Below are 27,168 nucleotides of genomic sequence, written 5' to 3' on the forward strand. Positions count from 1 at the left end.
CCAGGCTGTTGTAAGTGAAAAGACTGGTCAGTGATGAATCAGTCTCAAGGTCCATGCTGATAACTAATGCAAGACAATCAACATGAGATAAATAAAACCCACATCATCAGTGGTGCCCACTGCTACTAAGTATTTTATCTAATCATTTACTAATGGCTACACTCCAGTGCAAGCAGTATTACATGGGTGTAAGTTATGTGGAGTATGTATCTATCTGCGGAGCAAAGTTGATTTTGTTTTTAATTGATTATATTATTTTACAAGTAAGATGGGCACATATGGGAGTGTAAAATCCTAAGTCACTAAAGATAGAGTCTAGATAAAATTTACAACAATTTCTCCAGAGCCCATCATATTTACCTTTATTAATAATGACACTACACAGGACAAAAGCCAATTAGAGTATAACTATGTATCAAAATTTGAATCAATTACTTTTCTGTGACTAATCAAGTGTTAAACTAATCTAATAGCATCATAACCCCAATGTTACATATGTTACCTATTATGCTGGATGGTTAGAGTAACACTGACAAAATCAGTCTAACAGGTCAGAACTGGATGAATGAGATCGACCAGGAGGGAAAAAATCACATGCTTATCATAACCATTCAAACCGTCTTCAGCTTGTGGCTATTGTTCGAAGTTACTGACAAATTCTTGTAGATTATGTCTAACACAATAAAAACACACACACAAATACTCTGTTACTAAATTGGCACACTGGGTTGTTGCTCATGTCTTTAGCATTTTTTTATTAAATGTATTTTAGCAACTTTCAATATTATAGTTATAGTATAGTGTAGATTAAAAAATAGACTTGAAAAACTGTCTATAAACAACAGTCAGATTCTCATTAGAAACAATGAAACAGGTTTTGCTTCATTCCTCCGGTCCGAACTGGAAAGTCAACTCCTTGTTAGGTGCAGCATTGTATTCAAAAGTATATCCAAGGTTAATATGAGGATTCAGCAGTCTGAGTTAGACAAATAAAGTGGTTATTTTTAAAAGTTAGATTAATTTAAGGACAAAATTTGGTACTTTTTTTGTTACTGTTCCTCCACTGCAGCCCATCCAGGAAACACTGTGCAGCCTGCAGGGAAACACAAAGATGACATTTCATTCTCAAAAGACTTTAGAGGATATTTACTAGATTCTTTTAGTTTTGTGAATATTTCAGATGTTCTGTAATTCTGTCAGAACTGGTTGAAAACTGTTATATCTTAGTGTGTGTGTGTGTGTGTGTGTGTGTGTGTGTGTGTGTGTGTGGGATAACGGTGATAGGACAGTTAAATAACTGTAAAGATTTAAAGTAAGAAAGGATCAGCTACAACCTCTTAGTTATCCAGAACAAACATTCTGTATTACTTGATATGCAAGACGATCCTGCAGCAAAACAAAATGTAAAAAAAGACAACAAAAAATGTGAAAGAGAAAAAAAGTCAGACAAAATAATCATATATATAAGTTTTGAATTTATTTACATAACCATTTACACTCGTCTGTCCTGAAGAGGCAGTTTATATCACACACTAGACTTGTTCATTCTCTGAGGATATTCATTCAGACAGGTATACAGATCATGCATGGCTCTGTCATTAGAGTTTTAAGTTAAGAGATTGTCCAATGAGACAGATAAACATACAGTATACTAAAATGAAATGGTTTTGCTGTTTTTAAAACACAGCATTACCAATGTATTATGCTGAAGCACCACTTCAAGGTTCAAATTACTATTTCAACCGTAATTTGTGCCAAAAAATTATCTGCCATGCAATAACAAAAAACATGGTTGTTGTTAAAGTGGATTTATCAGAAACATTTGTTTACTCTAGACCGAATAAAATTGAGTTTAGTTGTTTAGATGAAGAGTGAGGTATTGGAGTTTGAAACAAAGGCAAGAAAACAGAAACAGACATCATTTTCCCCCCTTAAGGCTGTGATATGTATGTGCACTTTTGCAAATAAAACATTCTTCTGCTCTTCCTCAAATCAAGTAGATAAAGGGATAAATGATACAGTACTTCCAGTATGCAGTATGTCATTTACAACAAAATGTCTTAATCATTACGAGTAAATAAGCAGGAGTTTGAAACTGTGGAGAGGAGCAAGCGTTTTCAACAGACAGGCATGTACTCTATCCACCAAAACAGATCATTCATTAATGATGACCTGCACCGATGCACAGCTTGTGTAATGTGTACTATGTCTAACAATACCTGAAATAGCAATAAGTAGGTATTACTCATTGCTAGTTAAGACAATGAAAATAATACTTAAGGTAATGAATACATGATCAGGAAAGAGGTAACAGCAGAAAGAGAAAAAAAACCAGTATAATCCTGCATCATACACTTTATAACATACAATTTGAAGTTTAGTCAAATGTTTACCCTCTTAAAATATCATACGCATTATATTTTAGCACTTAGACTATGAAGAGATGCAACATATTGGCTAAATAAATATCCGCTGTCAAGCATAAATTCCCAGTTTGACATTGTTCCACTATTATGCCACCTCGGTACAGCCTGTTATGATTACTAAATAGTACAACAAATACATGCATGACTGGCTTAAAATCTTGGCAAAACTTCCATTTATTTTAATACAAAGCATAAATAACAAAACTTTTGTGAAGATACAAGACCATGAACACAATCTGTAACTGCAGCAGTGGAGTAGGGTGGAGATGGTTTAAGTGGTTTTACTCTTGTGATCATGTATGAAGAAAGAAATGATAAAATCTTCTAACAACCTTAAACAAATTTTAGAATATATACACACAAACCTAAGTTGTCACTTTTCAACACGTTTTTGCTCAATAATCCATTCCCAGCATGAGTATGAATGTACTGTGAGGTCCACTGAAAGGTAGAAGTTTAGGGATATTTATGAGGAGCTGAGGCCAGAATCGGACTCAGTGCTGCCAGCATGGGAGTTGGAGGCAATGCAGGGAGCCATGGAGCAGGGGATCGAGTAGCAGGAACAGGTGGAGCTCATTAGGGTCTCCTCTGTAATAACCTCCTGCAGGGTGTGTTGCTCCTCTACTTTGAAGATGTTTGGCTGCTCTCCTTGTTCCTCACAGATACTATAGGAAAAGGGGGAGAAGGCATGCTTAAGTTAGACCAGACAGTAGTTAAGTGTACACTGGGGTCTTTTACATGCCATCCATCATTCAGAAACCAGAGTACAGTAATAGCAGAGCTGTCCTGATCCAAATAAAAAATAAAAAAAACTAAGAATTTACAAAACACAGGGTTGTTTGGAATCAGTGATTAAGGCAACATAATACTGTCAAATAATAACATGTGATGGCAATGTTTGTACTATCACCACACAATCCACTAATGAATTATTGCCCAGCACTAAGGAGTAGTCCAGTGGAACAAAATGTATCATTAGTATGAACTTCTCATACAAGATAAAAATAGAAGATAGACTGCTCCAGTTCTGCTCTAAACTAAAGAGCAAATCGGTAAAGTTAACATACTGTAGCTCCACACTTATTTTTCCATGCATGCATGTTAGTGAAAACTATATCTGCTGCATTCATTTTGGCTAGGGGGAAGATTGTACTGGTTGACATTTTGGCAGAGAGAAGGAACCTTTAATCGTTTTTAATGAGTTAATAAATACTATTCATTCAGGGCACCTCCCTTATTACCTGCCTGGCATGTGCCATGTTTGGTCTCTTAGCCTGATGAAATAAGATTAATTTACTTTGGGCCAGACCCTGGCTTATCAGTTTTTATTTGGGTGGATCACTTTTACAACCTTCATCAAAAGCACATTATGTTCAAGTCAAATCACACATATGACAAAACAACCTCACCAGTGAAGTATGGAAAACAAAGGCATCATTCCAACCCCATATAGATAATGTTAGACATTCGAGAAAGCTAAATCCTCTTTTCCATTGAGGTAAAGGAATACTTATCACAGCTATGCAGTCTTATGTGGAGGACAGTCATCATGTGCTACATTACATTGAATAAGTGTTGTGTGTAGTGCTGGGCGATAAATCGATTAATTCGAATTCTTAGTTAAACACGATTTATTTTTAGTTAAAATCGGTTTTCTCTTGAACTTCCGCAACACCGGCGCTCCCTTTGGGCTCCTGTAGGTCAGAGTGCGCTGACCCCTCCCCCTGCTCTCCACAGATAAACAACACGGCAGCAAACCAGGATGAGCTCGTACCCAAAAAAGGCACAGTGTCGTCGGTTGTTTGGAACTGGTTTGGTTTTGTGGTGTCCAACAGCGAACAAACCACGACCCACAGCAAAGTTTGTTTGAAAGCTGTAGCAACCAAAGGTAGCAGTACGACCAATTTATTCCAGCACCTCAAGCAGAGGCATGCAGCCGAGTGGGAGAAATGTTGCTCTCTGCGAGATATACAGGACCGCAGCCCACAAACACCCTCTACAAAAAAAAATCGATTAATATCGTAAATCGGGTTTGGTGTGAAAAAATCTGAGATCTTATTTTTAAGCCATATCGCCCAGCCCTAGTTGTGTGTATTCTCAACAATGAGCTCTGACAATCAAAAGCTTTACAGTAGGTTACACATGGTTAAGGTTGGGATTCTAGACATGGATTGGATTAGAGCCAGCCAATATTAACCACATGCAGTGAAACTTTTGCTCAGATTGAGAGTAAAAAAAGCCCCCTATCCCAAGTTATCAACCCCATCTCTTTAGGTCAATACACTCAGAGGAGGAAACTCACAGCCCGCTTTGTGAGTAATCCAAGATGGCAAATCTAAGATTTTTGTCGGGCAGGCTGTTCTGATTGTGTTCAACTAATTTCACGAGACAGGCCGCTGAAGGCTTTACTTAATGAAAGCAGCAGTGCTTTCAATTTTCAAGCTTGCAAAAAGAGTCCAGTGCAATCATCCCCTTTGTAAAGGAACCAAACTGCATTACAAGAAGGTGGAATTCAAGGTGCAAATAATAGAAAATATACACGTGAAAAAAAAACACTGATATCTCACAAAGTTGCTGAGAGCTGTATAGCAATACACGTGAAGCTTAAATGCAGGGCTCTCTTGAATCAGCGTTATTTGAGTCGATCCATCCCATTCAGTTTCATTACATTTACAAGCTGCACATAGTGAGTATGTGTGGTTGTCAAGGCGGTTTGGTGCTATGACACTTGCATACATTAAGCAAATTTGATTACAACTAGCAGTTAAAAATGCAAGTATATATTTTTTGTTCATACAGAAGCTAATATTTCAAATAACACTGTCTCATGCACTAAACAAGCTGTTGAGTTGAGTGTCACCGAGTATCATACCAAGCACAACATAAGGAGGCCTTTCAAAGCATTCCCAAAACAATACACAGGCATAAAATAAGAGAAAGTGATCTAGCTGTCAGCGAGACAAACTAGCCTAAAAAATGATAAACACGGCAGTTGACCAATCAATGTTGTAAGAAAATCCAAAAAGATAATTGCCACTGAAACGTCAAGTACCATTAAGGTGTTGGCCATATGAGAAGTCAACCGTCTTGCATCATTGTCACGGAACATCATTTTGTTCCTGCTGCGTATTAATGATTAGATACAGGCTTTTCAGGCAGTATTTGAGGTTAGAACCAAAAACGTGGGGATGTAAAGTAAAAAAACAAAACACAACCAGGAACCAGAGAGACATTACGGTAAATCTGAAGAACTTGAGTCAAAATACGGCACCAAGCATTCACAAATTCTGTAAGAAAGAGGCAAAGTTATAACAACAACCTGGAGACAAATGAGGTCACATCTGGAGTCTGCAGAGACTGCCAGGCTGTATTATAGGGTTCAAAGCTTACGGTCTGCTTTCTGCAGGAGTTTGTACAAGTCTGGGCCAAAGTGCAGACATAAATATAGAGCAAATGTCATATAGTGAAATACAGAACTGAAACGGCTGAACAAACAGGTCCTGCTGACCAGGCAGTTTTGCTAAGACCAGAGGAAACTCTTTCACCCTGCTAGCAACCCAAGCTTTATGTAACAGCACTAGCACATCAATGTACATCAATTTTTACATTCACAAAACATGTTCAATGGATAATAAAACCCATTTTCCTGAACAGCTATGGCAGGTGTTGCCAAGTGATTAACATGTCTGCCAATGCTTGATTATATAACCTTGAACCCTGAAAGACCTTCAGTGATTATTATTGTGGTAATGATAAGAAGCAAATGAGAAATCAATGGATGAACCTAAAAGCCCTGCTTAATGACTCGTATGTGGCTTCAAGCTGAACAGAGACACAACAGCACAGGGTGTACTTCACAGTTTGCAGCGCAGGGTGTTTGGTAACAGGCAGAGATTGTAGTTGGAAACACAACCATGAGAATGTTTATCACAACAGAAATAGCAGGAGTGTACCAACAAAAAATGCTCAAAATAATTTCATCTTGTACAGAATTTTTTCTGTAAATGGACATTAACTGAAATGATTGTGTCTGTGCACAGCACTACCAATGTTGAGGTCTCAAGGACCTACTGGACATGGCAGCCACACATAGCAATGTTGCATTTTAACCTACCTATCGTAGATGAGCCCATCAATTCCCTGCTCTCTCAGCTTCCTTCTGTTCTCGTGGTCGTTGTTGTCTTCTCCCCAGCTGAACACCACCAGGCCTTTAGACTGGGCATCCGCAATGTAGCTAAGGTTCTTTAGCAGCTCCTCTGTGTGGCCACTGATCCCCTAAAGGACGAAGTCAAGTAAGAAAAAAGTTTATCTCAAAATAAAATTTACTTTTTACCTGCTCACTTTCATGTTAAAGTCAAATGCAAGATAAAGTCTGCAAACATGTAGCAAGTAAGCCAGTTCAGCTACATATGTGCTTTCAAAACAACATGTGACAGTGTCAGATTATGCTGCATAAGCTGTATGGATTTTTTGCACTTGTTAAAACCACATGGACATGTGTCTTACAGACAGCTGATACAGTAATATGCAAGCTTTGTTATGAGGACGGTTGTTTCGACTGATGTGAGGCCTTTATATTCCTGCCATTTGTATTTTTAAATATTACATTAAATAGTATTTTGGTAATGGTTTCCACATTTGTGCACTATGACTAGCATTAAACTGGTCAGGGTGAAGCGCGCGTTGCCCTCCTGTTACTGTCACACTGAAGTTGTATTTTCAAAAACAATTAATGTGAAACTACCTTTTCAAAGTCTGGAAAATTATGTGCATACCACTGTAATAAATGTTTGACCTTCTGCCACAAATGCTCACCAGAATATTCTCGCTCTGGGCAAAACTTATGGCGATCTGAGTACTCTGGCAGCGGATGTCCATCAGCTCAGGATACCTGTCTGAAATTCCCTGAGTCAGAAAGAGGATGGGGTACCTGTTCTGCTTCTGACGCACCCTGAGGGAAACACATGGAAAGATGTGCATAACATATATACTCTTTATGCTTCACAGGTGGGGTGATGAAAGAGTGATTTTAACTAAATTATAAGCCAATACATGGGCTTTTGAAATTTCAGAGAAGGCCTTCTTTTCCTGAAACCAAGTGCACTGCCATGTAAAGTTATTGTGTTTCTGGATAGTATGCAGTTTCTACAGCCTAATCAAATTTGTGCATTTTTTCCCCCTCAGTTGCAAACTGTGCTTACATTGTGCAGATATCTGGGTCGAAGCAGGAGAAGACAATGCGTCTTTTTCCACCTTTCTGCAGAACACAGGACAGGACGATGTCGAGGAACTTATTCATGTTGAAGTAGGACGATAGGTTGCCGTCCCATGAACCGTCCTGTCAACAAAAAGCATCAATCTCATCATTAGAATACATTTTTATTTTACACTGAATCACAGAATTCAAATATTCTTTGCAATACGCTGAGTGAGCCTATTCTAGTGAAGACCTCCTCAGCCCTATTTATTGAGCAAATGATTATTGACCCTATTCATTAAGTATACCCACCCTCATCTGGCAGATCCATTTGAGCTCAATGTTGAAGCCTACATGCTCAGGAATAGCTTGGAAAATCTGCAGAAGATTGAAGGATGCAATTAATTTTACTGTGATTTTGCATTGACTGAAGACAGTGAAAAGAAGGCTACAAAGACAAGACGAAGGTAATGATTGATACATTTAATATTTATCAGTTCCTTTCAGTATCGGTATATCATGATGATTTGGCAGTAGGTACAGTTAAAGGTACTGTTTATCTAAATGTATCTATAAGTACAGGGAACGGCTCATGCTGATTATATCAGCCATTTAATAACCCTGCTCATCATAAAGTCATGTACCTGTGAGAGAGACGGGAATGGCTGATGCTCATCGATTTCATCTTCATCGTCCAGCAAATCTGAACAACAAACAAAACAGATTACTGAAAATTCCCAAATGCACAAATGACCTGCTTTGTAATATATACAAAGCAATCCTTGATCATAGCTGAATTCATGCCAGTCTTTTGATCTAGCTGGCCAATGGGGCTGATGTTATATGATACAGATAGAAAAAAAACACAAACAATATGTGTATACCTTTGTCATTGTTTCCTTTTATCGCAGTGGCATGGGCCAGCTGTGCAACAAAGGAAAGCGCACATTATTTACTACTTTCAATTACAATCAACAAATTAAATGATGTACAGTTACCCTAGTTATTGTTTTCAGCAGCATGGGTGGGGTGGAGTAGGCTGGAGCGGGGGGATTTTTGTTTGTTGTTCCGTTCTGTGTTGCAATAATGCATGTATAATTTGGGTATATAAACATGATAACATTCTTGATACTAACCATTTGCATTCTGCCCATTTCTAATTTCTGGCAACTACCTTCGTACTACAATGCTTTGCACATTTCCTCTTCAACTACTGCAAGAAGGCAATAATCCAAAAAATGCTCCAATTTCTAGAGAAGGATTTGTTTGATGTTTATTTTGTCATTTTATTAATCTGAATGCTGCAAGTAGAGGAAACACTAAGTAACAGGCATTTAGACTTCCCAAAGCAGGAAAAGCACAGGTATAGCTAATATTAATAAGTATCCACTGTCATCTAAAGTCTTATTTGCATAGTTTGGGCCATCATTCCAGGTTTTTACCTTCAGAAGCTGCAGCTGATCAAATGTCAAGTCTTTGACTGGCACCTCAATAAACTCGAGAGAAGTCTTGTCATTTTTCTGCATAAAAATAGAAATAATAATATGAATTGTTTTAAGTAGTGACATACATTTGTTTTTATATATTAATCAAGTCATGGTTAGTAAAGGAAAATAACAGAAGTATAACATCTCAGATTTAATGACTTTATAAGTCATTTTCATGTGTTCATCATAAAGTACAACAGGCCTTTATTTTACCTTCCTGGTGGATATGCAGCATGTCAGATCATGGTATACAATAGGAACATCATCTTTGGAGAGGTGGACATCAAACTCTACGTAGGCTGCCCCCTACAAGTATTGACAATTGACACATGATAAAGGCAGATGTAATGTAAAGGTAAATATTTAGTTGTGCTTTAATTCTCTGTGTAACTTACATGGTTGGCAGCACTTTTAAATGAGGCTATTGTATTCTCCCTGATTCTTTGGTGCCTGTTAAACACAAGTTAAAAGGGAATTTGTTGACGACAAACAGATGCAAGTTATGCAGAAGTATTGGCCCCTATTGACGCACACTGTTGTGTACTATTAATTCTTTATTTGGTCTGCATTTAATGCAAGGCACTCTGTCCTATCAAAGTCAAAGAATGTTGTTATGACTCACTTGGCTGCGTGGGTGCTGCCAGCTCCTCTGTGACCCACATTCAGAGCGCCTCTTTTCTTCCAGTACTTGGTGAACGAGGAGCTCATGTCACACTGTAGCCCTTGGATGGGCCGGATCACCAGGTAATCCACTAAAACAAGAGTAACATTGTGTGAAATGATAAGTAAGACTTTAAAAACTAGTCAGATTATTGTCAGCCAGTGTGGAATTCATTTGTATAAAATCTTACCTCTGACTTTTCCAATGGTCTGTCTGGAATTTCGACCCATAATGGGAAGTGTGGCTACTCCGTTGTCCTTACCAATCTCCAAAAAAGAAGAGGAGAGGAGGCAAGCTGTGCCCGCGTGTCCTGGATGGGCATCCCCTTGGACTACATGTTCACTCAGGTCCTCCTGTAGACAAATATATAAAATTATTGTATGAAAACAGATCACTCTAATCATGGTGCCTGGTTTGTTCTTTCTTTTTCACTTGTATTTGTCAGTCAATACTATTTTCATAATGTATCAAGAAATGGGTTATCAAATGCAGTATTCCCTTGTGTATTACCTCAAAGAACTCAAAGGTGAGCTCCAGGTTGTCTGGGTCCATGGTATGGATACTGTATTCAGTCCACTGGGAGGGGTCCAGTCCATACCCACATTCAGGCTGCGAGTGACGCGACTTATAACCATTGGCACTGATCACACTGATCTCCAGAGTGGGGGTCATCTTGTGGCATGATGAAGGACTGGGCTCACCTTCCTCCTCGTCATCCTCCTCCTCCTCGATGCCCTCTAATGCCAGCTTGATTCTGTGTAGGTAGGTCAAATTAAAAAATACAAAAGTAAATACACAGATATGTTAATATATTTAAAGCCTCATATTTATAACATATAATGCATTAAAACATAAATAAAAGATTATCCTAGCTTTTCTTATAATTCTGTATGCAGGACTTGTGTAACACTGAGCTAACAGGTCGGGTAATAGTAGCACTGTAATGATCCACTGATCTGTATCATGGTGCTTTCAAGTAGAACTTTCTCTGGGTGGTGTTAAATTCGACCTTGTCGTCATCCCTACCTGAAGCGAGAATTCTTGAATTTCTTCTTAGTGATAGACACTGGGGGCACCTTAGAATAGTGCAGACGCAGGCGAATCTCTGTCTGACACGTCAGCCACCCAGAGTCAACACAATTCAGCCCATCTGTGAAAAGGGAGGGCACAGACAGGAAGCATTTGATGACAATGTACATCCACTTTGTCTCCCGTGACTGCTGACGAGAGACCTGTAGTCAGTGACAATAGCAGGGAGCAGCAACTGTTTGTTCTGTTAAAATGAATGACTTCAAAACCTCTGCTGTACAAAACAGAGGAAGTGACTACAATGTGGTCCATGGGGAATTCAGTTCGCCGAGTGATTAAGCACATCAGTAAAAAATATAGTTTTACAGTACTTCCATCTTATGAAGCTCTCATACTGTGAGGTAGAGTGTGTCTTAATTACATTTTTGGATCCAACTTACTCTGAATTCCAAATTGTCCATCATCAATTGTCTGGTGTGCCGCTGTAATAAAGGAAAAGTGCATTAAAATCAGAATAGAAGAATCCCAACAGTGCAAAAGTTGAGGTCAGATCAAACCAGAGCATTTCCTATGTACAAAGAAGAAAATCTCAACTTTTGAAACAAGATGCCAAATTCAAGCCTTCATTGGTCTGCTCTGAATTTGATTTGCCTCAACTTCAAAAAAGTCGACAAAGCAATAAAACACATGATTACAAAAGATCTTTAACTACAACTCTGAGCATGACAATGAGGTTAATTTAACAGGATGTTTATGAAATTACTCATTTGAGTTCAAACAAAACACTTCTGAATTGAATATAAAATGTAACCTTATGTGTAACAAATTCCTATTCTAGTGGGAGAAGCATTTTAGCAGGATTTGTTAGAAAAAAAAAAAAAAAAAAAAAACAAGGAAGTTGTGACGGAATGGGGTCACAAAGGACATCAAGTAGGGTGCAGACATAGTTACAACTGTTCTTCCTATCAAGCCTGTTCTGAATGAGCGCTGTCAGTGTTGAGCCCATCCAATGGTGTTTTAACTACAGAGGTCTACAATATCAGGTCATGACATCTACTGCTCTGCAGTCAGGTGGCAGTATGTTCATTTTGACAAACACACTACCTAAAACAAACCAAAGGTCAGATTTCACTATCCCTGAAATACTAACTAGGGCTGTACCAAATGTCTTTTCTTTTGATGTTTTTTTTAATGAGGCTTCAAATGTCAGTCGTCACATTTTTGAAGTTTGAATAAACTGATTCTTCAGATTAAACAAGTTTGTCTTTAAAAGGCAGAAGAAGTAGGATTTCTCTGTAGCTTCAAGATTGGCCTCTCTTCCCTGGCTCAATGAGTAAGAGAAGGGGAGCGAGAGCAGCGGTGGCCAAACAACTTAGACAGTGAATGAAGAGAGAAAAATAAGTGAATCCAAAATAAAACATCATTTTCTGATTGTTTCCCAGCAGTTTTGTTCTAAGCCACGCTTCATGCTGTCTGCTGTGTCCTTGCTCTGCTCTGTGTGTGCTTTTGTGTGTGCGTGTAGCTCAGCCCAGCCCTCGGTAATACGGATATCCATACACATTCATGGCATAGACGGAGAGCAGAGAAGAGAGAATCTGAGACAGAGATGTAACCTGGTCACTATGATATTTATGGAGTCCCAAGCAGCGCAGCATTCAATGTCAATTTAGAATTTGAATCTTGATGTTGGGATTAAAGCTTCAAACTATTCGGTACAGCCCTAATATGAACCCTCTTCTTTTAGCAAGACCTGACACTACATTAGTGTTGATGGGAAACTGCTATGTTTGGCACTAGTGCAGGGAATGGGATAAAGGGTTTGAGTATGACACACAGAACCAAACCCAATCTCCCCGTACACCAATTTTTTTGTTGTTGTTCTATACCTGTGGGGCTCATCGTGCGGGGCTGTTGATGGGTCTCCCACTTATTGACTATCACTTGACTGGGACCACCTGCACTCTGCAATTCCAATGTTTGGTACAATGTTAGGGTTTTCAAATCAGATACATCGAACTACTTTTCAGTCTGGTCTCCCGGCCACCTTGGACCAGAGTGTGAGAAAAAAAATTAGAGCTGGTATATTCACCAATTCCCAATTAGGGCAGTCAGCCACCATGGGTTGAAATCTGAAAAGTGGATTTGTTAGTATAAAAAAAGCTTTAAAGAAATCTTCAGTTCTTCATCTGCAACAAAATTATCATTAACTAAAGCAACTATGTATGTAGCATCACATTTTTTACCTTTGTAATTTACTTCCGTCGATATATAGAGTTATATTGCTGCTACTGCTGTTTGAGTAACTAAATTTCAAGCATGACTCAGACAGCATGAATAAAACACCAGAATGGGAAATCCACATTTCTTTGAACCCTCATCAACTGATGAAATCCAATGACACCTTTAAGCTCACATAGAGCCTATGCAATTTACACAGAGTGGCATGCAGGACACAAAACTAGCACCAGCCATATGCTGGTAAAATATGCTAGTGGCTTGTAGATCAAAAAACAAACAATGGTTATCTATTGAGTGGCTGGTAAAATCTTCAACATTCACTAGCTAATTGGCTAGTGCACAAGTTAATGTTGCACCCTGTAAACAAGTCACAACAACACAGTACAAACACAAGGAAGTTAAATAAGAGTAGGCCTTTAGTCTCACAAAATGCGAGTCCCGCCCATGACTTCATAAAAAAAACAATAACACACCCATACTAAGAGAAAATTCTAAGAAAGAGCTTGGTGCTATTAATCTGAGAAATGTCCGACTCTGACTTTTCAGGTAATTTGAAAGGAAGTTTGATCTCTGGTATATTTGTGTGTATCTATATACAGACGACCTTAGGAGAGGCTCACATGGTTAGATTAGACAAAGCCAGCTGGCGGTTAGGTTGGCTAATCCTCAAAACTAACCTAAGGCTATATCTTATCTGTGTTTATCCCTGAGGGTATAGAGATCGGGAAAGAAATGCACAAATCTTAAGAGGGATCTTAGCATTTTCTAACATACTCTTTCAAAGTCAATGGAACAAACAAACAAACACATAGAACCTGTTTCTGCCCTTCCTGTTGATGAGCTGAAAAAGTAAAGGTATCAATTGACAGAGAACCTGAATTCATCACATCACAAAATGACACTGGCTTTGAAATTCCCAACATTTGTCTTTGTCACAACATCCAGTACAGCTTTCAATAGATTATCTTTGACAACTATGAGCAAATTAATCTGTAATTTTTAAGGCTATACCACTATACAGACAGAGGACTCTGCTCACCTTTGACTCCAGGAACAAGCCTTTGAAATAGCGGTACTTGGAAACCACTCCTTTAGGTACAGTGATTGTTGTAGTCCACGTATTTCTGTCAGGGAGTCAAAATACACGTTCATATTTTACAAGGACAAAACAGTAAGAAAAGCAGACACGCTTTTGCAAATAACCTTGTAGGGAAAAAAACAAACACATGCTGTCACATGATGAGAGAGACATTACAGATAAAACTGTACCTACCCATCATTACCATCAGAATGTAAGGTCACAGCTTTTTGATGGCTCCAGCTCCCCAGGGCTTCACAGCTACCAACAACTGCAATCACCTCCCCTACAAGAGTTCAAATTGGCCCGTTATCAGATGTAACTTCACAAACAATTAAAAAACAAATACAGCTGACACTTACGTTTTAACTACAATATTTGGGTGTCAACATGTTTGAGATGTAATTTTAAACAAGGACATGCTGACATGGAGTATAACGAATATGTGGCAAATACATTGTTATTTTCACAATCCCAACCTCCTACATTTTTCCAGGAGCTTATAAACACGTCACAAGTGGAACAATGATTTCAATATTTGGGGAAATATACAATAATCTTTTTGGCATTACTGCACTTCACAAATAGATCATCTATGAAAACCAACAAATAATAACATTGTAATACAAAACATTTTACAACATAGCAACTTCTAATTGTATCTAGGTTAAAGGTTATGCGTTTACAATTACTGAGCCCTTTATCTTTGTGTGTTTGTGTCTACAGTAACATTTAACAACCATACCTGGGGATGTTTCTCCTCTCACAGCCAAAGTCACCTGAGTGGTCTCCATGGTCGACAAAGGCACGGACACAGATTGGCGACAAAAACAACTGAAAAACAACAACAGATTTGAAAGTTAGTGTCAACAACACAATACAGGAGCAGCATACAGTGTAACGATTGGCTGCTTTTTAGTGTAAACTGTCAAAATAACGTGATGGAAACCGAGCTAACTGTTAGCTGTAAACTCACCTCCAATGGTCGCTGGCCAAAGTGCTGTTAAATAGCTAACGTTAGCTAACCCAGCTAACCATCGGCAAGTTTGCTAGCTAAAAAAAACGTCCTGTGAATAGCAACAGTGGTACAAAACAACTAAAGCGAAGGAAACCATTGTCATAACAGCTATATTCTTTGTTTTGGGACCTGAGTTACGTGTCGGTGGTAGGCAGCCTCGAAAATGGAGAGTTTCCAGTGAACCAGTTTCTAAACCGGTCTAAAGCAAACCTGACCGGCCGACCGGTCCACCGCTTCTCATCGCTGCCCCGTTATTCAGAGAGAAAACACCCTGGCGTTCAATAACCCGCGACAGACGAGCTTTAACAAAGGTTGACAACTAAGTTACTGGGACGGTTTAACGTTAGTAAACAACTATACACGACTGTCAAGTTCACCACATCAGAAAAAGGTTTCCGGTATATATTTTCAAAGTAAAGGATTAAATAGCTAACACGCTTCGATGTCACAGTAAATTAAATAGAAAATCATTCAAGGAAGAATTTGGCACAAACAATAAGGCAACCGTGGATTGAAATCTTCAGAAAGTTCTTTGAAAGAGGATTTAGACCCTGATGTTGGGAGATACAATTCACAGACACTGTGAATGAAGAAATACACTGAGAAAATGTGTGTTTTTTGTAAAATATTTCCATTTTCTATTGATGTACATACAAAATAAAAAATCTAGGTCGGTTACATTACACGGGGGGGCCATGTGCTCAGTATCTTTAAATCCCAAATGTCGCTCAGAGAAAATTCTGTGTTAGATGTAGCCTCGAGTATTTCCTCTACCACTGCAGCTATGTAATTATATGTATGTTTTATTTTGAATGTATAGTTTCTCGTCGTGCTCTGACTTCCGTTGACTGCCTAACGGATCTGGTTCATACCGCCCTGTTCCAGATCTGTACACTGCATCTATGCTGCATTAACGTACCATCGGAAATATCGCTACTAGCTGAGCGCACATGGTCGACCCCCAAAAGTAGTAAACAAAAGGGAAAGTCGCAGCTTTATGAAATAACGTGCCGCCAGGATGGCCGAGGAACAGATAACTATTAAAAGCATCACAATTCAAAACCTTTAGCGAGTTTGTTTTCTACTTAAAACATCAAATATGGTATCCGACCGCAGTACATTGTAATGATGTGCATTCCGCATCAACTGGTTTGTGTACGTCTGCAGTACACGGACAAACTTAGGGGAGTTAAGTGTACGTTAAAGAAAATTGCATTACATTACATGGCAACGGGAGTTACAACACATGTGAACATACCGTCAGCAGTAATCGATCTTGCACATTGTCGGTGAAAATAATAAGTTGTTTTGAAGATGAGGCTTGGAGGTCGATCGCTTCCTTAAATAGGAGGGGTGTTTTTTTACACAATTACGTCATCAACACCGTACCCTTGACTGTCGAAAACATCTCCATCACAAGTTAGAAATTAGTTCTAAAATACACAAAATCCGAGCCCTGTCGTGGGAAAACGTTTTCTACGGAAGCGTCCAATTACCTAACCGAAATGTCAATATTATATAACGTAACTCTGTTGATGGACGCTTGAACGATTGATCACTTTTTCCCTATTATTTGACTGGCTGGGGCAGACAGGTTTACAAGCACTGAAAAGTTCATCCATCGACATTTTCACCTGAGCTGCTCCACTGGGACAGATGTGGATGAAGTGCCTTGCTCAAGGGAACTTCAGCAACGGGTAAACATATTTTGGCCACCTTACACTAACCACTGATAGTTTATTATAAAATATTTGTTGAAAAATATACCTATTATCTTTAAAAACGTATTTTATTTCCGACTGTGGTACTTGGCCACTTGAATAATAATAATCATCATCATAATAATAAAGATAATAACACTTTATACAGCACTTTTCAAAACAAAGTTACAAAGTGCTTTACATGGTTGAACCAGGATAAAAACATCTCTGGAATGCAATGAGGTAAATGAAATCGGGCAATTAAAATAACTGAATACCTAACACAATACAATATAAAAGAAATAAATAGTTTAAACATAATGAAGGCTACAGGGCTTCCTTCCTTCCTTTGTACTCATGACAGTGCCAGAGTTTACATTAGGTAGATCCAATAGCCTGGGTCCCTTATTAAACTGTTTTCTATTGTGGAGCTGACGATGTTTGTTCTAACTGCATGATAGGCACATTATCAATACCCCTTTAAAACAGGAGGATCTTTAGACAAAGTAATGATACTGGGAATGAGGAAGTTTGGTTGACCTTGTGTTAGACTAACCTCCAATCATGTGTAAATGATGAAAGACCTCAGACTGTGATTCTGAATCTGAGCCTCTTACAGGTCGTTTGCATGCATTCAGACTGAAAACCAAATTTAGCCTGCAGCCCCCTCCAGTGTTCAAATACAAATAATACACCATGCCACATGGCAGCGTGGAATATAACTTAAGAAGTATAAATCAGACATTTCCAGACAGGACTACCTCACAGTGCAATTCCTCATCTCTGACATGCACTAGGCGATATCATAATCCTTCATACATAGAAACAATTGCACTGCACTCGCAGTCTTTTAATGAATCAGGGATTACTGAATCCCTCTTGTTTTGGATAAGGCAGACACAGCAGAGTGCTAATTAGTAAAATGAGACTGATGAAAGTTTTCATTTCGGAATGAACTGTTCCTTAAAGTAGTAGCCATCTTCATTTCTTGTCTGGCTGTGTTAATGAACACCACTGGGACCCCAATGTGATGAGGCAGGGGCAGATCTGAGGGTGGGAAAAAATGATCCATCTGACCTGGGAAAGCACTGAAACACTCTGCTCTGGGTGTGTCAAGCATGAAAAGTTTGGAAAAGAAACTTGAGTGCTGTGTATGAGCTCCGATTGCTCTGGCGTCTGTGACAGTAGATCAATGCTGAAAAGTGGTTTTAGATTGCAAGAAAGTGAGAGAGAGGCATGAGAGGACTTTATGAAGGAGTGAAAAAGAAAACAGAGAAATCATGATGGGTGAAGAGAGACTGCAGCATTCTGAATATTTCAGGCTATTTCTCAGCACCCAGCAGTGCTCTCACAGATCACCAGCCACTCACAACCTGCTAAACTTATTCCTTTACACATGTATTTTTCTCTTGGTTAGTTATGGAGGCTCGAACAAAATTACCAAAATTATTATTATGCCACCTGAATAAATCATAAGCACTGATCAAATACAAAATACCATAAATTAGTTTATGTTTGTATGTTTGATAAAGCACACAGATTTGACTTATTCAGTTGCGATTAGTATAATCTGTAAACACGATGTAACAGTCAACACTGATCACAGGGTTGGACTCTAGTTGGTGATGGGATAGGTCTGGGATGTTAACATCTAATCACTAAATCTATAGCATCTTCTAGACATTTAGCATTGTCTGTATAATTACAGTTAGTTAGTGCATTTCAATGGATTGATGTATATAATAATAATAAAACACTGGATTATACACTATAAAATACAAAAAAAAAAAAAAATCAAAATGTGAAATGTGAAGTCCATAGATAACAATGTTAAATACAAAAATATAATATTTATCAAAATGTATTGAACAACATAAACAAAAATGAAGGAGCATAAAAATAAAATAAGGCAGTAAGTGATAGTATTAGAAGCACTGAAGGCAAAAAGCTAAAAAGTTTTAAGTAAAATCCAGACAGCAGTGTGGGTCAAATTCAGTGTCACAATTAGTCTAAAATTGTTCATATAGTGAGTGTGTCCACAAATATGCAAGCAAGCAATACATAATAGATCCTCTTAAGGTAGACAATTAATAAGACATAAGGTACATTGTAAAAATAAGTGCAAAAGAAATGTAAAGATGCTATGCTTGCCTGATATCTGACCGAATGATCAACTTGCAGAGTGAGCAATTTGAAGGTCTGGACCCAGGTGACGTCTCTACGGCATGTAGATGCTGAAATAAGTGTTTCTAATGTAGAACAGAAAATTAAAATGTCTACCAGAATACCTTCCTCAAATTTTACCTCAGTGTCCAATTCATGCAATATTTCCGAGCACTGAAGTCTCAGATATATTGGCCACTGAGCTCAGGAAATGAATAGACCAGATTGTTATGGTGCACTAAAAGAGCCCAAGGCTTAACATGACTTATATTATAATAATCTACCATTGTTATAGTCAGATGATGGTTGTGTGAGTGCATAACATCAAGTTTCCTACGTTACATTGCCACAACTCTTGCACTGAATAGAAACAGAATGTGTAAAAAAAAAAAAGTGCAAAAGTGTCTAGTGTCTTATTGATGTATAGCACTTATTTCTTGGCATGGTAAAATATTTCATTATCATGGGGCATATGAGAAGCAATTGCCTTCAGGGCTTTGAGTTAAAATCTACAGCACATTTTTTTTCTCCTGTGATGCTTAAATAAATTTGCTAAGAAAAGAAAAATAGCAGTTAATATTGAAATTCCAGCCCACGAGGCAGGGAAGTAATATGAATCCACTGCAGTACATATCCGTGCAGATTACAGTTTATATTATAAATCGATCATATGAATGAATGTGGGTACCAAATGAGATCAGCTGAATATATATTTACCTATATGTGCGTTCAATAGATATTCTATATTTACCCTGTTTGTGTTTGAATGAATGAATCAGCAGGAGTGTGTAGAGCAGTCTCTCAAATTTGCCTGCAGCATGATCCCCATCTACTGGTCATGAATACACAATCTCTCTCTCGCTCTCAGTCTGTCTCTCTCATGTTTTCTGCTGGTCTCTCGCCCCACTCCTAACTCCATTTGAGGTAATATTTATGTCAAAAAGATAAACTTTAGACATTTGAAAGCTTTCAAGAGCCTACAATAGATCTTATAAAGTGCATAAAAGCTGGGAGGACAGATGATATTATGTAGATTTCCAAAAGATAGAATAAAAGTAATTCTTCAAGTCTGAAGTCTCAGACAGAAAAGAAAATATGGTGCTGGTGAATTTGAAGTTTTCCCTGATGAGCAGAGGATTGCTGAGTTATTAAGATCATTTCCAATTGAAATGCAGATCATTGGCACAGTGTTACATAAAACCTTATTGTGAATCACTGCGCAAAAACCCCGATCCCGAACACCAACATACAAATTTTAGTACTCTGTAATGGGATTTCTCAGCGAGGTACAAAAAAGACATCCAAGTGAAACAGGAGTGCAAATTTCACTTGTGCTACTGTACCATCCTGAAATGACATTAGAGCGAGCAGCCAAGCATTGACCAGTGGTCAAAATGGGCCTCGGGGAAAACTGATGGCTCCACAGATCAAAACATTACACCATATCCCACCTGCCTGTCATGGTTGGTAAGACAGAGGAAATGAATACAGAGAGACAACGATGAAAGCATGGAAGGCAAAGAGAAAGATTGAGATGTGTTATCTCTGTTTGCTTTTGCAGAGGAAAACACAATAACAGCTAGAGGGTGGCTGCTGTGGGTTTTAAGCAGCTGCAGTGTGAAGATAGGGCTGTGTGATAATAAATTTATCCACAGGCTAAATTTAATTTCCTTTGAAAGAGGAGAACCAAGAAAGCATTATTCTACTTTTCTCTCTGGGAGTTATTGGACAAATTCTGAGTAATGGTGGAACATACGAACAGTAAAACTTTGACTGTTTAGTAGTTATATTTTAATTGGTGTTGACAGCTTGTGAGAGCTACAGTTCAGACTCTATTACTATTTTTATTTCTCTCGTTGTAGTCAGGCTCAACTAGTGACAACATGGTTTATACATTTCTTTATTTGATTAGTTAAGAAGAATAACACATGAATGCACATTAGGAAAATCAATTAATTATGGACGGTTCAAAGAACAATATTTCTGTCACCTTTTTTGGATAAGAAACAGCAATGTGACCTGAAAAGAGAGGCAGATAAGATTTTTATTATTGTATTGTATTAGTCCACCTCGAGTTCAGACCTTATAGTTTAAATTCACTAATGATCCCTGTGCCATTAGGCAGCTGCTCACTCCCTCGGCCCTGCAGCACATTATTGTCTTCAGACCCATCCTGAGTCCTGTGGCCCTTCCGTGGGCAGAAAGGAACGTAACGAACCCAAGATTGGGTTGAGAGGCGAGAGGTTATGCCAAAGGGGAGGTCATACACCTCTTCAGTTCCCAAGGTGCTGCAAGAGTCCTCTACATGTACTTTGTCCCAGGCTAAGAGGCCACGCTCACGTTTGGTCCCTGAGAAAGTGGTGTTAGATAATTAGAAGAGGGCTGTACACCACACCTTTCTTTATAACAACACACATATCGTTAACATTCCCAAAATCTGAAAACGTCCTATAATGATTAGATATTAGAGGAGAAACAAACATAGTGGAAAGAAATTGCATGCCCAAAAGCTACACATGCTACTACAGGTTGATTCGGCCTTTACAGCCTTCCAGTTCTGCTTACCAGGAACTGTGTTATCTAGGAAGAAGCCAAGAAACCCTCCGACAAACATATGAGTGGTCAGCAATATGTTTATCACTTGGTCTACTTCTTTAACACCTGAGTTACACACATAGGACAAAAGAGAAAAAATATTAGTGCAACATAGTCAAAACATGTTCAGTTCAGTTTTCTCACAATGAAAAACAGAAGAGTTTCATGTCAGCTAGCAGTAGTTGAGATGAAAGCCATTAAAACTAGTGGCATTTCCTGGTAGGTTATACCTGTTTTGAAGAAATCAGGATTCTTCATTATCCAGTTTGGAATGACGAGTGCAGAAAACATGGAAAAACCAAAAACAAATATATTCCTGGAGGAGTTCATGTCTGTGGACTGTAAAATGACATGTGTCAGCAAAGTTCTGAATAGCAGCAAAGCTTTCAGGGACAATCTGGCTGAGTATCAAATTATGTTTTACGCTGTTGTTTACCTGCAGATTAGAAATGCCCGCTGCAGTTATCACTCCAAACATGATCAGGAACATCCCTCCAAGGACAGGGGTGGGGATGGTTGCAAAAATGGCTCCAATTTTACCCAGCATCCCCATCAAAAGCATGATAACTCCACTCAGAAGAATTACCATTCGGCTACCCACCTGTCACACAAACAGACTTGAAAACAGCCAATTTATGAAATGATGCACTATAAATGAGTGTTAAGCTGGAGGGACGTTAATATTGTTGTGAGTATCTTACCTTGGTGATACCCAGGGCAGCCACATTCTCACTAAATGAGGTGGTACCATTGCCTGTGCCAAAAGCCCCTGCCAACAAACAGCCGAGCCCTTCAACACCAATGCCCCGGCTGATGGCGTGCTTGGGGGGAGGAGGGGCCCCTGACAGCTTGGCACATGCATGGTAGTCACCCACAGACTCTGCCATGGAGCATATTATTCCAGCCATTATGCCAAATACACCTGCCAGGCTGACAGTTGGCATGCCCCACTGACCTGAAACCAGGAGTCAAAATGATGATTATTGAAATTTAGACTTATTATCAGCAATATTGTCAATAATGGATTTCACTACACCCACTACACCTCTTGCTATAATATGACTTATGACTGATGTATTAAAGATAAAAAAATAATAACATAAACACATTTTATAAAAGACAGACACACAACAAAGTTATGTTGATAGTATTGTCGTGAATTTACCAGGATAAGGAAATGTGAACCAGGGAGCCTCGTTCACTACATTTCCCTTCACATCTGTACGGGCAAGGTGGCCATATTGGGCTGGATCAGATGGTAGGACATCATAGATGGTGAGGAGGTAGCAGACTAACCATGAGACCACAATGCCCAGCAGAATCTAATTAATATCTAATATTAGTATCAGTGTCACTATTTCCAGGAAACCACAAAATACAACAAAAGATGTATCATAAAGGCATACTATTACAGTCTAAAACATACAGGCATTATCTGGAAGATATAGAACTTTGAGATGTGAAGTTTCTTGGCTTTGCTATACGCAGGAACAGGGATTGGTATGAGACGGAGGTACTGAGAGAACAGGATGATCAGCACTGTGGTCCTGTGTGGATGAGAAGAGCTGTCATTAACGTCATGATGACAAATTAAAGACTGATATCATACTTGAAACCAGTAGTGATGAACACCATCCTCACTGAAGGAAAATCTGGCTTGTCAAGTCCAGATTTCAAAGAGGCTTTGACTAACAGGCTGCAGCATTACCTGGCACAGCTTAGTTTTTAATGTAATTTTAGACTGTGACCTCCTGAGAAGGTAAGTGCTAAATTTGTAGTCCAATACTGCTGGTTCACACAGAATAAAAAATAATTCCCTTCCAACTGGGCATGGGCCTTTCACCATGGCAGCGAGTGGCTACGTACATAGCAGAGATGCCCCAGTGGCTACCAAGTTTGACTCCAGCTGAATCGTACAGTGACAGGCCTATGAGAGAGACTGTGGGGGCAATGGTTAAGGGGCCAATGAAGCGCATGAGGAAGCCGATGAGGCCAGAGAAACCGACCAGGATCTGGAGGAGAGAGGCCACCATGATAGAGCCCTGCAGCTGTGGACAGGAACACAATAACCGAGATCATTAGCATTAACATCACCACTCTTGCTTTGGCTGAGTGATAGACTATAACAACAATATGATCGGGTTTTTATGCCGGAGTGGAACCACATAAGCTTACTGAATTAATCATGAGCGCCGCAGAAGTGCTGTTTTACGTCTTTGTTGGCTTGCTATTGTTGAAAGTTGTGTCTGCACAGTGTTTGTGTTAGCTCACTGTTCTCATGCGGGTCTGCCACACTTCAATGAAGACAGGCGAGGAGGTGTTGACCAGACTGGCGTTTTGGGTCCAAGCCGGGCACTTCCATTCTGGCATGGACAACATGGCCATGGCAGGGGTCAACAAAGCAAATGTACCCCCCTGTAGGATAGGAAGTCTATAAGTGTGACACAAACAGAAGCAATTCCCTGTCAGACAAGAAGAAAAATAATTTACTGAGAAATGAGTCCAAAGCAAAGGACGCCCTTTTATTTGTACTGAATCCATTTTTGTAATTAAATATACAAAATTAATTTGCCACTAGATGTTACACTAGTGCACCAGCATCACAGACCACAACAAGGGCTCCATAAAGACTCCATCAACAAAACCAGTAAAACACGCTTTACCATTAAATCAGTTTGTATTTCTTCCTCTACATGCCACCCTCTCCCCACCACATAAATCTTGGAGAAAAGGGCTACTATGGTTGTTCGGCCACTCTCCTCAGTTGTACATGGAAGGACTCACATGCACTAACATACATGTGCGGCCTGGCTTTAAAAACAAAGTACAGACAGGCTGGGATAGCAACACAGGCAAAGGGAGTGTGGTGTCATTCTATGCTCAGTACAACATTACTGTTACTACCACAAATCTCATATATAAGGTTATCTGAAATTGTATGTCCAATAACATTCACAATAATGGCTGAGGGACGTTCTCCTAGAAGGTGACAAGACTAGAGTCGGCCACGCCACGCAAGCAGCTGTGCAAGGTTGTATTTGCAGTAGGCACAGCGATGCTTTGAACTAAATGCTAACGCAAGCATGCTAACATTTAGCTGACAGTGTTTATATGTTCACTGTCTTAAAGTTTACTGTGTCAGCATGGTAGGATCTGTTACTTAGCGCTAAACCCAAAGCTAAGGCTGATGGGAATGTCATCAGTTCTGCAGAACTGCAGGATTATGCAGCTGCAGTGGGTAACTCTTTCCACAGTTTGACCAAACTTTTTCACATTTAAAGACCAGTGTGTAGGATTGAGTGGCATCTAGCAGATTGCAACAATTTGAATACAGCTCAGCCTTCCAAGGATGTTGAAGAAACTATGTGAAAAATGTAAAAGGCCCTCTCTAGAGACATTGTTTCGTTTGTCTCCCATGGCAGTTCAATCTGGTGGACTCGACAGAAGAGGACCCACTAAGGTATAACAAAAACACAATAATTTTTATTTTCAGCTGATAATACACAAATGAAAACATATACCTATGAATATTTCATAATTCTGACCTGACGCCGAAGGTGACCTGCAGGAGGGTGCACAGGCCGGAGACGAAGAAAATGGTATTAATGAGGAGACTCTGGGTCAGACTGTCATGCTGCAAACACAGCCCCTCCGCGAGAATGAGAGGGATGGAGATGATCCCACCGAATGCTGTCAGGTAATGCTGTACAGGAGAGGATCAGTGATGGGAATGATGAATTGATGGTATTGATGACACTGCTACAAACACAGAACATGTTAAGAATACTGGTCTATACAGTATGTCATCTCCTTTCTCTAGGCTGACATAAGGCACAGAGGGCTTGCATTTAGAATCACTGACAGCTACAATACATACTTTTGAAATTTTACAATGAAAAGGAATAAAAGTTTTGACATGTCATTTATTGCCCCAATTACAAAGTGAGTTAAGCAGAGTTCACATTCAGAGAGATCACGGGTTTGAAATAATACTTAATACGTCTAAAATCAGCTCACAACACACGTATGATTACACCCACCTGAATGGCCAGAAAAATACAAAGGTACCAGGGGGGAACATCAGTCACACAATAGGTTGGTTTATTTCTGTCTTCCTCTGCTACACAGCTGCTCCCACTTGTCTTTTTCTCCTTTCCTCTGGGCTGATCATTGACTCGTTCATCCATCTGCATCACCATATAAAACCATGCAGAACGTCAATAACTTGTTCTCATGATTATTTTATGACTTTATGTCATTCAAAACATTTTGGATTTTTAAGTGTAGTGAGACAGATAGACATTTCAGGTAGATAGATGACAGATAGACATGTTATTGTGTTTCTATCTTGGTTGCAAATGTGGAAATCCTTTTAAAAATAAAATAAGATTTTGTGCTATGCGGGCCCTCCCTGTGCAATTGCTGTGAGAGCTTAGACAGAATTTCAGCAAAAGTTTAGACTTTTAGAAACTTTAAACCTACATTACTCCCACTTGCGGGAACCTTTGCCCAGGATTAATCAGAACTACAGAACTCCTTACTATTTAACAAGATACAGAAGCGAAAGCAATGTTTCTATTGGCAGCCTGCAATTCTGTCTGCTTTTAGAATGAATAAAAATGTCTACATACAGTATATTTTACGTGAATAAGTCATTGTACTTACATTAAATGCCAGATTGTCGAGGCCACTACTTTCTTTCCCGGAAGCCATTGCAACTACAGTATAAAATAAAAACTTTCTTTTGGTTTTGTAAGGCCTTAAGTGTAAGTTCTTCTAACTGGACTGAAAAATCCAATCCAACCGCACAGAAACAAACAGGCAGACTAAATGCTGAAGAGTCAAGGAGGTGGAAGTCAACTTCGGTTCAATGGGCAACAATGACTAATGTGGTTGTGAGTTGTAAAAGTGTTTTATTGGCAATACAAAGTGACGACACATTATTCCCCTCTTTGTTATTACATTAACAGCTGGTAAGTGTGTATTCAACACAGGACAAAGTTAATATTACTACTGTATAATATTACTCAGCCTAACATGAAACATTAAAAACCACTTATAATCACTCAGTCACTTATAAGTTCCCATTGAAGGAAGGAGATCATTTTCTTAGACAAATTTTTAACTTGGAATGGAGTGTTTATATTTCAAGCAATACTGGATGGACTGTGGATTGAAAAATAGAATGGATGGATGGATAGAGCAGGCAGCTTACTTTTTTCATTCACTCACTTCATGTTGATGGAAAAAAACAGAAGAAAACTCTTAACCAAGGGCCCAGAGAGAACGCTGACAGTTTTAGCTTGATGCTTTGTTTGATCACAGATTTGAATTTAGCACGTATCTCAAACTGTCACAGTCGGTTGACTGGACAAAATTGGGAAGATGGTTAGATAAAGAGATACAGTGCCTTCAAAGACGGGATGTTTCCCTCACTTAGGGGAGAGAATGTGGAGAATTGATATGATCTCTCCGTGTGATGCTGATAAATGTGTCGAGGCAGGTGCAGCAACGTATCTTGGGAAATTATCAAGTGAAAACGCACTCCAGCCTCCAGTTTTAGACCAGAGTACCAG

The 27,168-nt window shown here is 39.0% G+C and overlaps 2 protein-coding genes across 8 annotated transcripts; both read right to left on the reverse strand.

Moving 5' to 3' along the window:
• Window positions 1-1,455: 1,455 nt before the first annotated feature.
• gpcpd1 (glycerophosphocholine phosphodiesterase 1) lies at window positions 1,456-16,528 on the reverse strand. 6 transcript variants are annotated; one of them, XM_051408543.1, is made up of 22 exons: window positions 16,393-16,528; window positions 14,862-14,950; window positions 14,312-14,402; window positions 14,078-14,162; window positions 13,854-13,879; window positions 12,890-12,929; window positions 12,687-12,762; window positions 11,241-11,282; window positions 10,798-10,921; window positions 10,282-10,525; window positions 9,962-10,124; window positions 9,733-9,862; window positions 9,506-9,560; window positions 9,324-9,416; window positions 9,066-9,143; window positions 8,508-8,547; window positions 8,268-8,326; window positions 7,936-8,001; window positions 7,628-7,764; window positions 7,242-7,377; window positions 6,541-6,701; window positions 1,456-3,091 (listed from the first exon to the last, which is right to left on the reverse strand). In XM_051408543.1, exons 2-22 carry the CDS (start codon window positions 14,908-14,910, stop codon window positions 2,893-2,895), a joined length of 2,094 nt encoding a protein of 697 aa, XP_051264503.1. In that variant the 5' UTR covers window positions 14,911-14,950; window positions 16,393-16,528; the 3' UTR covers window positions 1,456-2,892. The 6 variants fall into 6 exon arrangements, with proteins under 6 accessions (XP_051264503.1, XP_051264502.1, XP_051264504.1 ...); XM_051408542.1 differs by lacking the exon at window positions 16,393-16,528 and adding an exon at window positions 15,093-15,521; XM_051408545.1 differs by lacking the exons at window positions 1,456-3,091; window positions 16,393-16,528 and adding exons at window positions 5,484-5,713; window positions 15,093-15,523.
• Window positions 16,529-20,778: 4,250 nt separating this feature from the next.
• LOC127368156 (solute carrier family 23 member 1-like) lies at window positions 20,779-26,424 on the reverse strand. 2 transcript variants are annotated; one of them, XM_051408664.1, is made up of 12 exons: window positions 26,258-26,424; window positions 25,633-25,779; window positions 25,138-25,295; window positions 23,864-24,023; window positions 23,459-23,640; window positions 23,019-23,139; window positions 22,758-22,914; window positions 22,294-22,547; window positions 22,029-22,193; window positions 21,823-21,931; window positions 21,563-21,658; window positions 20,779-21,346 (listed from the first exon to the last, which is right to left on the reverse strand). In XM_051408664.1, exons 1-12 carry the CDS (start codon window positions 26,303-26,305, stop codon window positions 21,081-21,083), a joined length of 1,863 nt encoding a protein of 620 aa, XP_051264624.1. In that variant the 5' UTR covers window positions 26,306-26,424; the 3' UTR covers window positions 20,779-21,080. The 2 variants fall into 2 exon arrangements, with proteins under 2 accessions (XP_051264624.1, XP_051264625.1); XM_051408665.1 differs by lacking the exons at window positions 23,019-23,139; window positions 23,459-23,640.
• Between the last annotated feature and the right edge of the window lie 744 nt (window positions 26,425-27,168).

Source organism: Dicentrarchus labrax, unplaced genomic scaffold (assembly GCF_905237075.1).
Source record: "Dicentrarchus labrax unplaced genomic scaffold, dlabrax2021, whole genome shotgun sequence".
NCBI lineage: Eukaryota > Metazoa > Chordata > Actinopteri > Moronidae > Dicentrarchus > Dicentrarchus labrax.

What these genes read in the sequence shown, in the direction of transcription:
- gpcpd1 (XM_051408543.1), bottom strand. Translation starts at nt 14,910, where the DNA reads ATGGAGACCACTCAGGTGACTTTGGCTGTGAGAGGAGAAACATCCCCA. An exon ending in ACTGCCCTAATTGGGAATTG is followed by an intron (nt 12,763 to 12,889) that starts GTGAATATACCA and finishes TTGGAATTGCAG; the next exon opens with AGTGCAGGTGGTCCCAGTCA. An exon ending in TTAAAAGTGCTGCCAACCAT is followed by an intron (nt 9,417 to 9,505) that starts GTAAGTTACACA and finishes CAATACTTGTAG; the next exon opens with GGGGCAGCCTACGTAGAGTT.
- LOC127368156 (XM_051408664.1), bottom strand. Translation starts at nt 26,305, where the DNA reads ATGGCTTCCGGGAAAGAAAGTAGTGGCCTCGACAATCTGGCATTTAAT. An exon ending in GTATTTTTCTGGCCATTCAG is followed by an intron (nt 25,296 to 25,632) that starts GTGGGTGTAATC and finishes TCTCCTGTACAG; the next exon opens with CATTACCTGACAGCATTCGG. An exon ending in CCTAGATAACACAGTTCCTG is followed by an intron (nt 21,347 to 21,562) that starts GTAAGCAGAACT and finishes CCACTTTCTCAG; the next exon opens with GGACCAAACGTGAGCGTGGC.